This window comes from Xyrauchen texanus, chromosome 10, assembly GCF_025860055.1.
Source record: "Xyrauchen texanus isolate HMW12.3.18 chromosome 10, RBS_HiC_50CHRs, whole genome shotgun sequence".
Classification (NCBI taxonomy): domain Eukaryota; kingdom Metazoa; phylum Chordata; class Actinopteri; order Cypriniformes; family Catostomidae; genus Xyrauchen; species Xyrauchen texanus.
The window spans coordinates 27,828,275-27,843,560 of record NC_068285.1 but is presented as its reverse complement, the minus strand read 5'-3'; the positions used below and the strand labels follow the sequence as shown (position 1 = coordinate 27,843,560).

Below are 15,286 nucleotides of genomic sequence, written 5' to 3'. Positions count from 1 at the left end.
AATGCCGGATATCCATACCAGATCATCTCAAAATTGGTTTACGCATCAAAATATAAAAAATTTAAATAAGAGGTCGAATCGGTATTGGATTTCCCTGTTCAATAATAAGGTGTTGGAAAAAAAAAGGCTATAACTGATTAATCGGCCGATAGTAAAACAAAATACAAATGATATAGGTATTGAATGCCAAAAAAAATTGCCCTAGGTGTGGATGTGAATGTGAGTGTGAGTGTATGTCTGTCTATGTGTGGCCCTGCGATGGACTGGCGACCTGTCCAGGGTGTCCCCCGCCTTTCGCCCAATGTTAGCTGGGATAGGCTCCAGCCCCCCGCGACCCTGTACACAGGATAAGCGGTTGACGATGGATGGATGGATGGATAGGTATTGAATGTATTATAAAATATGGATACAGACACATGAGCAACATGTAACCAAATTTCCAATAATATCCTGAAAAAATAAATAAGATTTGGAGTATTATGTGGGACTTTTATCTAAACAAGCAGAAAATACACCAGGGACTCTTATTTTGAAACAGATAAGGGACATAAAATATCCAATCTTACTACCATCTACAAAGCATTACTATATAAACACTGACATGTAAATATTGTCATGTGAAAACTATGAGCACTAGCCTAATTCACGGATTATGAAAGTGCTGTATCATGAGCTCTCCATGTGCTTGGAGAATGCGCAATTGTGCAGCTCTTCACTTTGAAGTGTGCAGCGCATAAAAACTATATATTTATTTAATTACATCACAGCTTTTTGCAGTTTAATAATTACATTAGGTCACTGTGGCGGGGCGGAGGGCAGGCCGGGTCGTGATTCCCCACACCGGCCCCTAAGCCTGGCCGCGCCGGAACAGCCAGCCATCGACCGCGAGGGGAGGAGGGGCTCCCAACCAACCGCCTGGAGCGGTTACCGCTGCCAGGGGTGGAGGAGACCCCTACCGTCCACCGAAAATGCGGCTGATCCAGAGGCCGGAGGTCTGCCACCAATCCGTTAAGGGAGGCGCGGCTGTCATCCATTAGAGGGTGGAGGAGTTGCCGAGGACCAAGCTATGGTGTATCGGAGAACCGGCGAGTAAGTGTTTTTTTTTTGTCTCTCTCTCCTCTAGGTCTAACACTGCAGCTCCTTGTTGGCCTATCCCTCTCTTTTTTTGGTGTGGCCGGGTCGTGATTCCGCACACCTGGCCCCTAATCAGGCTAATCAAGCCTCAGAGAGGGATAAAGCTCGACTGGAAGCTGCAGTCCTGGAGAGAGAGAGATTTACCGAGAGCTGTCCGACACCTTTGTGTGTTTGTCTTTTTGTTTAGTTCTTCATTAAACTATTTCATTATACTTAGATCGTCAAGCCGGTTCTAGCCTCCTCCTTTCCATCAATCCTTTTACAGCCATATTGCGATTCCTATTTTCCGTCCCCAGCTCTTCAAATGATAATTAAGAGTTTTGTTAAGGCATTTAAAGACTTTTTAAGGACCTGCCAGAACCCTGCCATGAATTTCTGCCTTTAAGTTAAAAGGAGAAACAAGCAACACTGTTTCTTTGACAAACAATGCTGCTGAGTAAGAGTGAAGCACTTCCCTTCCAGTTTGACAGGGCCATTGTTTACAGTTTCTGTGAGGAACTTTTACAGGGCCACAAAGACATCATAATGTTACTGTTAAAGTTTTATTAACACACCATGATCAGGCCTGTAATGTTTACCATTAATTCACAGAGGATAGGTCATGTCTATTAAAATTACATACATGGGTGTGTCTACTCCATTTACAAACTGCTGTCACGTGTAACTGACCTATTAGAAAATGTAACTGTGCTGATTATTCATGCAGGATATATTAAACATGATTATATACAACATTTGGGATTATAAGAAGAAAGTGATTGGAATATCTGGCTAAATACAGAACTGGTGACATTAACAAGCATAATGTTGAATTAAAAATAAAGACAATCTGTTCAATATCCTAACCAAAAGAAAACACACATGTTTCTTTCTCTTTTACATGAGTAAATAAAAACTTGACATGATAAAATACTTGAGAAAAACATGTTCAGTCAAATGCAAGAGTCAGCATTACCTGCAGTTGTTAAGCATGTCTTAAAATTTCTGGTGTCTTCTCTTGACCAACAACCACTTCAAACACTCTGATTACTAAAGAAACAGGAACATTTAAAGGGCTCAAAAGTTTGAAAGTGCTGTTTTACAGGCTTTTTACCAACATGGAACTTCGCATGAGATTAATATTATCAGGGGTTTTATTACAGGAAGTTTTATAGGTAAAACACGCTGTAATTTTTACCAGCACGGGAAAATTCATGCAGTAAAAAGTCCGGAAAAATTACTGACATGACCGATTTGCAGGGGATTAAAAATGAGAGAGAAGCTCTGGTAATTATTACATTACACCACGTTCCCATATAAAACTAATCCCGTACGAATAAGGCTTATGTGTTCCTCTGAAAAACAGCCCTGGAGTCTGCCAAAAAACAGATCACCACACACACAGGGGCACACCTGAAATGAACTAAAAAGAAAAGAGAGTTGACCAACAGAACTACATGGAAGAGTATGAGAAATGTGGACTTTGGTTAGATCTGCTGTGGAGGATGTGTACATAACAAGCACTGGCCCTCAAACACACAAACATTGTACACACTTTCTCTTAAAGGGTTAGTTCACCCAAAAACTTTAATGATCCCATAATTTACTCACCCTCAAGCCATCCTAGGTGTATATGACTTTCTTCTTTCAGCCAAACACAATCAGAGTTATATAAAAAAATATCCTGGCTCTTTCAAGCTTTATAATGGGAGTGAATGGTACCTTTGATTTTGAAGCTCAAATAAGTGCATCCATCCATCAAAAAAAGTAATCCATACAGGTGCATGGGGTTAATACATTTATTATGAAGCAAAGCGATTTGTATTTGTAAGAAAAATATCCATATTTAAAACTTTATAACTACAATCACTGGCTTCCTCTATCCTCTGCGCTTCCGCATTCGTCACCTCTCACCTGAGCTTACACTACTACTATGTCATAAGACGGAACTCGACTCTCTCATGAACGCGCGGATGGCCATTACCGGAAGCCTGTGATTATAGTTTATAAAGTTATAAATATGGATATTTTTCTTACAAAACTGCATCGCTTCACTTCAGAAGGGGTTTATTAACCCCCTGGAACCGTATGGATTACTTTTTTGATGGATGCACTTTTTTGGGCTTCAAAATCTAAGGTACCATTCACTTCCATTATAAAGCTTGGAAGAGCCAGGATATTTTTAATATACATCTAGGATGGCTTGAGGGTGAGTAAAAAAACATTTGGTTGAACTAACCCTTAAAGTACACAGAAACTGAAAAAAAAAAAAAACTTCTGGTTTAGTAGGGAAAGGAATTTAAATGATTCTGATTAATGGATTTGATTCCATTGATGATTCTTAGTACTTTTGAGGATATACCAAGTAACTGATGGTAACTATATTTTAGGATACTATTGACAAAATATATTGGTCATATAACAATACTCTGTTCCTAATATGCATTCTAAAAATGAACAAGTCAGTAATTGCACAGTCTGTAACAAATCTGTAAGTTTTACAATATGGAGTGGTGGTGGTGTAGTGGTCTAAGCACATAACTGGTAATCTGGTAATCAGAAGGACACTGGTTCAAACCCCACAGCCACCACCATTGTGTCCTTGAGCAATGCACTTAACTCCAGGTTGCTCCAGGGGGATTGTCCCTGTAATAAGGGCTCTGTAAGTCGCTTTGGATAAAAGCATCTGCCAAATGCATAAATACTAAATACTAATATACAATCCTTAAATACAGCATAACATTTACCCTCAAGAAGGATGTGAATCAAAGTAGACTTGTGGTTCAGTGAGTCAGATGTTATTTCATTAATTGCTCATTAATTGATTGATTAAGCGAGTGAGTGAGCCATTTTTGGCCTATGAACTTATTTGGGAGTAATTTTTCAAGAAATGGCTTATAAGAGTCATTTGTTTGCAAATCGAACTATATTGGTCACACTGTACAATGTTTTTTGTTGCACAGAATACATTTAGGCCCCATTTCCACCTGTATTAAGATGCATTTTTTGTTATCTGACTACAACTGATCAGCGCTAAATTGAGGTGAAAATGGGGTCCAAAACGTTTTATTATCAGATAGCTGAAATCATATAATTCACGTGACAACATCACACATTTGAGGTGTGAAATGCAGTCTGTCCTCAATGCGTCCCGGACAGCAGTGAAGCACCACCCCTCATCTGTCAAACAACTGTTACGCTAGAACAAGAGTTTAAACTTTGGTGGTTATGTGCGCCTTTTAAAGGAAATAACCATTTGATTGAAACATTTTAAAAAAAAAACTGCCCAAGCCCAAATGCCCAAGAACTTCACAGATCTACTTCAGTGTGTCTGATGTCAACATGCAGAGACACAGATGACAAACACACCCATCCAAAGTTCACATTAACGCTAAAAATAACAGAGAATTCTGCTAGAAATTTTGTGTCTGTGCTTAGATCAAATTTCAGCTTCACTGGTTTTTGGGCTTTCTTTGTCTTTTATTACTTTTTTTGAGGTTTATAATCATGCAGTAACACACTGCCATAGTGATTTCCTGTATATATGTCGTCATGAAATCAGAGACCCTCCCCTCAAAATCCGAACACAAGTGGTACCCACGGTAAAACCAGGTGGAAACAAGAATGCGTCTCGGCTGACTATATTTAAATGGATCACCGAAAACCCATCTTGATACCAGGTTGAAACAGGGCCTTAGAATGATCTATTGTCTATTTATATTTTTCAATTTTTTTTTTTTTTATTATTAAATTCAGACACCAAGCTCCCAAGTCAGTCCAGATCCAAGATACACCTGTTTGTGATGCATTATCCCACATGGATCAACAAGTCACATGCCTTAAAACAAGAATCTAACAAGCTCAAAGGATCTGTTCTGAGACAAGCCTTATGTGAGAATCACAGACCTTGAACTACAGACCCAGTTTCTCAAATTAGGTTGGGGGATTCTTGGCTTGACAGCCAGCCAGTTTCATGCTTTGCTGGGAACCACAGGGTTTCTCCCATAGCAAAATATCCAAAGGACATGAAATGAACCCAGATTCATTCTGGGGTCATTTCATATCCAAAAGTAAAGGAAATGAGCCCAGAATGAATCTGGCACTCTAAGAGCAGATGGACTGCTTGGTTTATTAAGGATGAAAATGAATGAAGACTGAACATTGTTCTGAATTATGTAAACATGAACTCTTTACTGTCGTGCCACTAACACGTGTCTGTGAGCCCAGTGTTGCAGTGAGCATTAGGACTGCCGTCAAACTGCACTCTGTTTGATGCTAATCTCTAAAGCTGATGTGTCACCTGGAAAACAGGGATATTAAAAAAGTAAGTCTAGGCCCTCTTGCTACAGCTTCGCACTATAGATGGAACCTGTAGGGCAAACATATTTACGAAGTCATTCTTTATCTTATTTGAGACCATAACTTCACAATTCTCTTATGTCCTCTTTCTTAAGACTGATCGGAAAAGTCTAAACCTTGGCAAAAGCAAAGTTGTGTGAAGCATCATGTGGCAGCCATATGAAAAAGCCTTTTATTCATTCCTTAGTTATGCATTTGCAGCAAAATGCCCTAGTCATCTACTGGGTGACATAAACAACTTTCACATTGGGAGAGTGACTCATAAGCCTTAGTAAGCATCTGATATGGCCTATTAAAAATGAACAGAACCCTTACAAAAGGGGTTTTGTGATTATTCAACTGGTATCCTTATAACAGTTTCACAGATTTACATCTTTAAGTACATATTAGGACATTTAAAACAGTTAAATCTCAAAGTACTCTCATTCCCACACAAGCAATAGTGTTTTTACTATGTGAATTAACAGTTATTTGTTAGTTGCTAATAAGTAGAGCCAAAAATCAAACATACTCCTCAGTGAAAGACTTAAGAGTGTATAAAGGACAGTCATTGTCTCCACCCTCATCACATTCTCAATACACTCTCCAGCCTCCATGGCGATATCTCCATGACAACCATAGAACAAGAGAATTCAAATGAGTCTCATACAAAGGTGTTCAAAAAGAAAAGGTCAAAAGTAAAACCACTTCCAATCTGATAATAAAACTGAAAATTAAGGAACAGATAACCAATAATAATAATGATATAGCCTATAGATAAGTGTGAGCACTGAGCATGTGTAAAGATAAGAATAAGGCTGTTAATCTGAGAATGCACACATCCTTCAGTACCAAAAGCTCAATGATAGGTCTGAATGTATTGTGAAAGACAGCAACATTTCTATAATGCATTTTAGTATTCCCATTACTGCAGCTTAAATATAAATTACAGACTGAGTGATCTGAAAAGGGAGCTTCAGCCAAAACAGGAAGAGCAGGCAGGTACCTTTAAGCAAATTTGGCAGGAATCTATCAAAGAAAATCAGCCTGATTGAATGAACATTACAAGACTGTGCCAACATTTTTGCAAAATGAAATTTTGTGCTTCATTACATGTTTCTCTACAATTTTCCAGTGAAATATCTTGCAGGGAGAGCAAAAAGCGAGTAAAATGCTGTCATAATCAGATGAGGTTAAGGTGAATATCAGATGGAATTCTTAATGAGTAAAACGTACCTCCATGACCAAAAACTTTAAGCTAAACCTAACCAATAGTGATCTAAAAATCAAATGAGAGGTAAACAAAAAATATATTCTTACCCTTTACTAGGGCTGCAACTAATGATTATTTTTATAATCGACTTCTAATGATTATTAGAACGATTATTCGACTATTCGGTGATTATTGCGACGATTAATCATTAGCTCTTATCTGATTATTCTGCTTGTGTCCCGACTTAAAAGGTTGTATTAAAAGTTCTTACTAACAATAAAGAGAACAAAAGCATCTTTTCAAAATACCTCTAATTGACATTCACTGAATTACAGGGGGAAAAAATACTTTTTACAAGTTTAATTCAGTAAAGAAATTCACTGCAATAAATCCCATTTTTGTCTTGTTTTCCATTTAAAATTGTCTAAACATCTTAAATATAAGTGTATTTTGTATCAAAGTGTATTTTTTACTTGGTTATACTTCTGTGAATGCAGTAAATACAAAATATACTTCTATTCAAGATCTATCCTCTAAAAAGCAAGTCTAAATATATGATATGCTTCTTCTCAGAAGAATGCATCTTTTTTTAACGGATTTATAGATATTTTAAAATATTTTTATTTTGAATATTATATTCAACATTTGCACATATCAATTTTTTCTTCTGCAGTATAGCTGCTTAAGAAAATGAACATTGTTTTAAAGGTGTTTTAGATATTTATATAGGAAAACAAGCCAAAACAAATAAAAAAAGTATTTTGTTGAAGAGTATAATGGGGTGAAGACTACCCCTCTCACCTTTCCGTTCACTTCAATCCATCTTTAACTCACAAAATTCACAATAAAACAAACTCGAGGGATGAGTGTCCATGCGACAGTGTGTGCATCATCCAGGTGCTTATAGAATGGCGCTGACTGCACAAAGAAATACAACTTTCAGAGTTTGTAGTTATTTACATGATCTGCTTCTGTATTCTTTGAACGCATTATATATAACTGCATTTAAGATGTAACGGCAGAGTGTTTCCTTTAAAGAGCTCCAGCTCCACATATTCCACAACGACAGTGCTTCGGTTTACTTATTTGGTATTTCTGTATAATTCCCTCATACTTTGCTATCTAAATCACCTGAAGCTGTGAAAGTTTGGAGTGCATCTGTACTGTGGTTCTTCTCCTCAATCAGGCTGCTCTCGCGCATCACCATTATAGTTTAATGTGATCTCGTATTACGTTAAATAAGATCAACCGACTATTCGACAATTAACATTTTTGTCTACATTTATTTATTGTCGACGTTGTCAATAACGTCGACTAATTGTTCAGCCCTACCATTTACCAACACCTAAACATAACCAGTGGTGAGCGCATTTCTGAAGCAACCACTTAATCTTGTGTTGCTTCTATGACACTTTCTTTTTACGGGTCAGCTTCGTGTTTGACTGGGCTTGAACCGCAGACCTCGAGTTCAAAGTCCAACACTCTAGGAGTTGAAATAACACAGGAGCTAATCACATTGGAATAAGTGTTAGGTGAGTCTGTAATACAAGCGTTAAAATGTATAATTGTTCAAATTATGCATTAGAGCAAGGGTCTTCAACAGGGGGTCGGCAAATTACTATTTGATCCACCACCGGCACTCATAATAATCACTCGCACGTGAGTGAGAGACACCACTCACTATATTTCGCAGGGCACCAACTCTCTAGGGGGCATCAGAAACTTCACCAGCTGCTCTTACTCGCACATTATATGTTATTCAAGGACCCGGTAGTATTGGAGGAACAAAAATGATTGCTTTGAACTTTATCCTCACGCTTGCACGTCCCTGGCAAGAGAGGATTATGTATTTTAGTCCATCCACATTCTGAAGCCCCTTGAACCTGCATGCCAAATCTTCCTCTTGCAGTAATACTTACTCATATTCATGCATCCCGTTTTATTTAGTATTGAACTAAATGGAATGTCAAACATTGACGAAATTAGCCCATTGCCCATGCTCATTAAGCTCATAATGCAACGCATATCAGGTTAAGCCGCGCTGCTGGAGAGGGTTTCGTAAGTAAACGCGTATACTTACAATAGCCTAAACTTATTTAATATACAATATAGATCCATGTATATGTAATATGTCTTACTATATAGATCCCACTGAGATTATCAAGCTACCATAGGCTACAACAACAGTAACTATAAAATCAACATAATTAAAGGTGCATAGTCATTTTGTCATCATTACAACGTTTTCCTGCTATAGAAATGAACTGTAATTTTGAAACATACGTATAAAATCGATCACTAACATGAGATGAAGACTCCATGTATAAGCCTATCATTAACCTTATAAAAGTTTTTTTTTTATTCTACATGGACAGTCTATCTTTCTGTTTGTCTGTCTGTTTATATGTCTATTTTTTTTATACATTTTTTTGTAGGGATTGTGCACAGTGATTAAAAGCACTTTAAGTCAAAATAATAATAAGAAAATAAAAAATATTACTTCATGTCAAAAAGGTTGCAGATCTCTCCTATACTTAATTTAATTTTTATTTTAATGGCTTTTCAATGTAAACATCAAATATGTACATACAATAACATGGTACCATACAAGTTTTTATAGGCATAAATGCAACACTCAATTTTCAGACAATATGCAACAGGGGTCCCTGCTCCGTCACATGCCATGGGGTCCTTGAAAACGGTTGAAGACCCCTGCATTAGAGTAAGAGTTTCGATATTATACCATAGCAGTCTGTGTGTAATAGAGTGAAACATATGTGTTTGTAAAGTCTAAGTTTGTAATAGCTGTTGTAGTTGTGATTTGTGTGAAAGTGAATAAAACACAGTTGTTGTAGTGCCTCTAGTGTTAGTTTCACCAGTAAACTGTGATGAAACTTGGCACATAAAAGTCAGTTTGCAAAAACATTTCTAGGAACGTTCATTCAAAAAGACTAGGTTGCAGCAAATGTATACTTTACTAAAGCTGGACTACCACAATAACATAACAGCTGTATACTTTTAAAGTCTTGTAAAAACACATAGCCTATGGCAAGGCAGTGCAAATATACAATACCACGTCTATCAAATGGCACTCTATAACACTAAAACTAATCTTCCCTATTTTGCTCAACCAGTCAGAAAGTAAACAAACTCATATATGCTGTGTTGTAGTCTATAAAGAGGAAGAAAAACTTACTACTTAATGTACTAATGCTGATGTCAGAGCTAAATGCCAGTAGCATGTTAAACAACTTAAAACACTGATTGTTCTTTACTTAATGTGAGCCAAGTTTACATTTAGAAACTGCTCAACAAATAAATAACCAAACCTGTTAACCTTGCTTGACCACTATGAGTTATTGTCTCAATCCAATATTACTCTATTAATATATGCAGTCTTCAGTTTGATTGGTTGACATAGAGTCGTAACAGAATGAGGCTCTGCAAACATATGTTCACTCTATTTTCCACTGCCTTTGGGACCGTTTCCATTTCAGAAGAGGCTTCCCAAGAGTGGGAGTCCTATGGCTGTGCTACACAAGCTTTTTACCCTCAGGGCAACAATGTTTGTATGTACATGTTTGTGCATTTGATAAGAGAAAAGGGAAGAAACATAAGTTACAGAGTAAAATGACACATTCAAAGCAAGTGGTAGAACATTCAACTAGGACAGCATTCAGTGCAAAAACTAACTGGAATATAGTTAAGTACATGAGGAGATTTGGATGCTCTCCAAGCAAGTGTTCCAAGCTTGGAGCAGTGGGGCTTGCCCTGTCCTCAGGTTCAATGGAGGACTCTGTCCAGCCACTGCGGTAGATCAGACTGGGAATAAATAGGCTGGGAATAAATTACACCTGACCAATGACAAACAGTCTCTCGGGATAAGGAGAACGCAAAAATGGTGTTCCTTATGGGCTGTAGGTCAAATTGAGAGAAATCTGGCAACATAGTGTTTGACAAACGGAATCACAGAAGCAGCACAATTTGACCAGAGTAACATTGTGTGCATGTTTGTACACTAATTTGTGTATCTGAAATTTAACCACCAAATTTGATTATCTAAATATTTAAGTATTTAACCAAATTTAAGTATCTTCCATACTATCTAAATTCTGGGATTATAACAGGGGCGTTTAAATTTTAATCAAGAACCGCTGAAAAGGGTCCTGGGTATCTCAGTGAGTATTAAGGTGCGTACACACTGCCAGCGACATCGCACGCGACAGCGACTCCATCCCATTCATTTTCAATGAGAGCACAGCGACTTCCGGCGACACGAGCTGTCGCGACCGTTGGCGACTAGATGTGGGCGTGTCCAGCGACGCGACAAAGTTGAGACAAGTTCAACTTTATTCAAATGAAGAGCGACTAACAGAAGCGACAGCCAATAGGAGAGAAGACGGGAGAGCTCACGTGATCCTTCTCTCTCTCAGCTCCTGCAGTAACGGAAAGATGGATGAAAGGCTAATTCTTGCTGTTAGAAATTTTCCAGTGCTCTATGATATGTCTCTTCCCACGTACAAGGACATTTTTAAGAAAAATACTGCGTGGAAAGGTGTATCTGAGATCGCGGGGATTTTATGGACCCAGACAGACCGGCATTTGCGTTTGAGCCGCAGATAAACAGCCGCTATGGCAAACAGCACGCCTTGTTTCTCATTCATCTTTGATATAAAGCATTTTATGTACTGATTCCATTTATATTTAGTCTTTTCCCTCCAAAATGTTTGTTTTTAGTGGCAAGAAAACAGATTCGCTGTCAACAGCAATGGAATGACATCCGTGAATGTCATTTATAAACGTTACTAGGCAACCAGTAGTGGGAACACCCATTAGCAACTTCACCGCCAGCCACTGGCGACCTGCATCGACAAAGTCGCTGGCAGTGTGTACGCACCTTTAATAATGACTACCACCCCTGGGAGACGCGAGGTCGAATCCAGGGCGTGCTAAGTGACTCCAGCCAGGTCTTCTAATCAATCACATTGGCCCGGTTGCTAGGGAGAGTAGTCACATAGGTAACCTACTCGTGGTCGCGATTAGGGGTTTTCGCTCTCAACGGGGCACGTGGTGATTTGTGCGTGGATTGTGGAGGGTAGCATGAGCCTCCACATGCTGTGTCTCTGCTGTGTCATGCACAACGAGCCACGTGATAAAATGTGCGGATTGACGGTCTCAGAAGCAGAGGCAACGGCACCACCATGAGGACCTCCTATGTAGTGGGAATTGAGCTTTCCAAATTGAGGAATAAAACATTTATAAAAAAGAGTACACAGACACTAGAAGGCACTAAGGTACATATATAAAAAAGTGACCTTGTGGATAAGGGCTTCTGTAGTTTCCAAAATGAGTTAGCGACCACAAATAAAAAGAAAATATATCACAGAATGTTCATGTTCTACTCATTTCTGAATAGACTGTGGTTACTTTGTTTAACTATAAACTTTATCAATATAAAACGAAGGTAAGACGCGTTTCCTTTTTCATTAGTGTCCTTGTTGTCGTCACGCTGTTGTTTACGTCGCACCGGCTCAGGGATGTTGACGTCAAAGCATTCGACTGTGAGCGCTGCTGACATCATACAGCGATCAAACAAACTGCTGTAAAACACACGGCCTACCTTTGAATGAATATCCGTGAATCTAGACCACTATTCCCCAACCTATTGCACTCATACATTGAACATAATTGCTCACAATAAACTCAATTTCTAGTTGCATGAACATTAAATACTTCCAGGAACCGACGAAGGCAGAGATGATGAAAATGAATCTTACCTTTGGCGTGACAATCAGCGCAAAACTTGTTTTCCTCTAACGCGAGCAGGGATGTAAGTACAGCCTGAAAGCGGTCAATGTCTTTCACTGATTTACCCGTCATCTTCACGAATCAATATATCACTTTAACACCCGTAAACTGGAGCTCTGGAATAAACAACCAAACGCTGCTGAAAAGATGTTCAGATGTTTGACCGTTAATGGAAAAACCGGGAAGCGGATTGCTGACTGTCACAGCCGGTGTTGCCTTTAAATGAAGACAAAACAAAACTAACACTGCAAGCTAAGAGAAAAGAAAGATGCGTGAAAGCCACACGGTCGTTTCAAAAACAAGATGACATTCGCTGGTCCCCAACTTTTCCTCCCACAGTATCAGAGAGGCATCATCGAGCACGTCTAAAGCGCTTCACTTCAGTATAAGGGGTCGTTCACACCGAACACGTTATTGCGGTAGACGGGCATCTTTGTTTTCTCAGCGTCTCCTGCAGGAGCGTAGCGTTTTTTTAGATGCCATGTCAAGTGTAAAAGCACTCCTGATAAAACGAGTCTCAAAACACCCGCGCTCTGCTCTCGTTGTGACGCTGCGTCTAGCTTGATTTAGGCGTAAGACGTGTTCGGTGTGAACGGCCCCTAACACATCTCAGCTGTGCTTTCCTGTTTCCGCTCTTAGTCACCGCAGTGCTTCGTTTGTGTCTTCTTGTGGTTCGCAGTCATGCGCTGTTATCCCATATAACATCTGTAAGTTCGTACAACAAAATCCAGCATCAGAACAATTGTGGTCGTTATGTTCGCAGGTTATGTAAATTACAGCCCTTTGTGGCACATCTAGAATTTGGAGAACAGTGTCCTCCAGTGGGGAAAACACGACACTGTATGAACCCGTTGCCGAAAATAATTCATTCATTCTTTTGTTCCTTCAGTTTTATTTGTTGCAGGGGCGGATCTATAATTTTTTATGGGGTGGCAACTTTAAAGCAAGCACCCATGCATAGTTCTTATGGATTAATCAGGGCCGTAACCACAATATACATTGAGGGGGACAAGTCCCCTCCAATAATCAGATATGGCCAGATTGTTCCCCCCTCCAATAATTGATACCCTTGTTGCTGTTCTGCTGCAGTCCATTACACACCGCTGTCTAATTGTTATTAAGTTGTTGCGGGAATAACATAATGATTTTTAAATAGAAAGTTTTTTTTTTTTTTGCGTGCTCTGTAGTCCAACAACGCTCATCACATCATAGAATTCAAAATAACACATTTCTGCCAGTCATAACACACACAGATGAAATAAAAACTCCAACTCAAGAACTGGAGATGTTTCATCTTGATTATACACATACCTGACAAAAGCTATTCAAAATAGTGGTGAGGACACCACCTCAACCATCTCAACCCATAACTGACGGCAAAGTTTTGATCATTCAGTGAATACTTGGAAACAACAGAGAAATTAATCTTTTACCTCTTTTTTTTCTTCATGTACAGTATTTGTCCATGTGGTCATTATTTTTGAGGAAATAAACTCATCAACCTTCAAGAGCCCAAATGCTGTACACACATTGCAATAGTAGGTAGACGATTGGTCGATGTTGGGATTGGCTTCTGCTGTGTACAATCACGCTACGGATCTGTAGTCATGTGTGTGTTCTGTGAGAGTTTAGGCAGTTTGACTTGAATAAACCCCTACACAATGTCAAAATCAACGGTAATATACTTACATTTATATTTAATACATTAGGATACTTATGCTGGGGTGACAGATGGGGTGCCGATGTTTTTTCTTAGGGTGGCATTTGCCACCCCATGCCACATCGGTAGATCCACCCCTGATTTGTAGCCTTTGTTATCTTGTTAACATCATTGCTAAGAGTATAAACTAAGATTAATGACTACTTTTAATAGGCTTGCATTGTCATTCAGCAAAGCTGCCATTGTTACAACCATTGTTTTATTTAAACTACAGGTAATTAATTCAGATTAGACAATTTTTAGACCAAAACTTTAAATTTTTGACAGGAATGGGGATATGATGGGTTGTTCTCAGTGATGGGCACAAATAAAACAAATGTGTTAAAAAAAATACAAAATTATACTTTTTTTTTTGTCCAAATAAAATACACAAAATAGATGTATTATATAAGGTTATGTTTACGTTATATAACATAATGTAAGACTCATTGAATGTAAAAGGTTTTACACATTTATTAAATGTTTTTCATTTAATAGTCTGTCATGATGTGACATATATATGTCATACACAGATTGGGAAGTAACATACATGTACAATACATGTAACAGGATTACATATTTAAAATACAAAATATAATTAACTGTATTCCAATACAGTTACAATTTAAATCAATGGTAATTAATATACAGTTACATTCAAGAGTATCTGGACAAACTGACAACTAGAATGCCATGGATCTGCAAAGCTGGCATTGCTGCACATGGAGTATTTGAAGTAGTTTAAGAAGTTTTAAATAATCATTTTTAACTAGATTTACTGTATGTCCTGACTATACATTGTGATCAGTTGAATGTCACTTTGGTTAATAAAAGTACAATTTTCTTTACATAACAGCAACATTTTTACATTAATTCAAAACATTTGGCCGCCAGTGTATATTTCCCCAAAAATGTCAGAAGACAAAACCTCTAGTAAATACAAGTTTGTGCTTGCAGATGCCTCAAAAACAAACATTCATATGTCCAAAACTGGCTACACATACAATAATCCACAATAACCTGTGGATGTTCTATAGACATATTTTACATTTTGTTCAGGAAGTCAGTATGGGGGCCATGAGAACCATCCAAAGGCAGCTTTGGACAATCAGGAC

General features: G+C 38.3%; 1 protein-coding gene across 2 annotated transcripts in view; it reads right to left on the bottom strand.

Moving 5' to 3' along the window:
• The window catches only part of LOC127650038 (stromal membrane-associated protein 2-like), a 35,091-nt gene extending 22,254 nt beyond the window's left edge, over positions 1–12,837 (bottom strand). For both annotated transcript variants that reach the window (XM_052135164.1, XM_052135166.1), the window contains exon 1: positions 12,442–12,837. In XM_052135164.1, the coding sequence (XP_051991124.1) occupies positions 12,442–12,544 (103 nt within the window). In that variant the 5' untranslated portion in view covers positions 12,545–12,837. The remainder of the gene's footprint in view (positions 1–12,441) is intronic.
• Between the last annotated feature and the right edge of the window lie 2,449 nt (positions 12,838–15,286).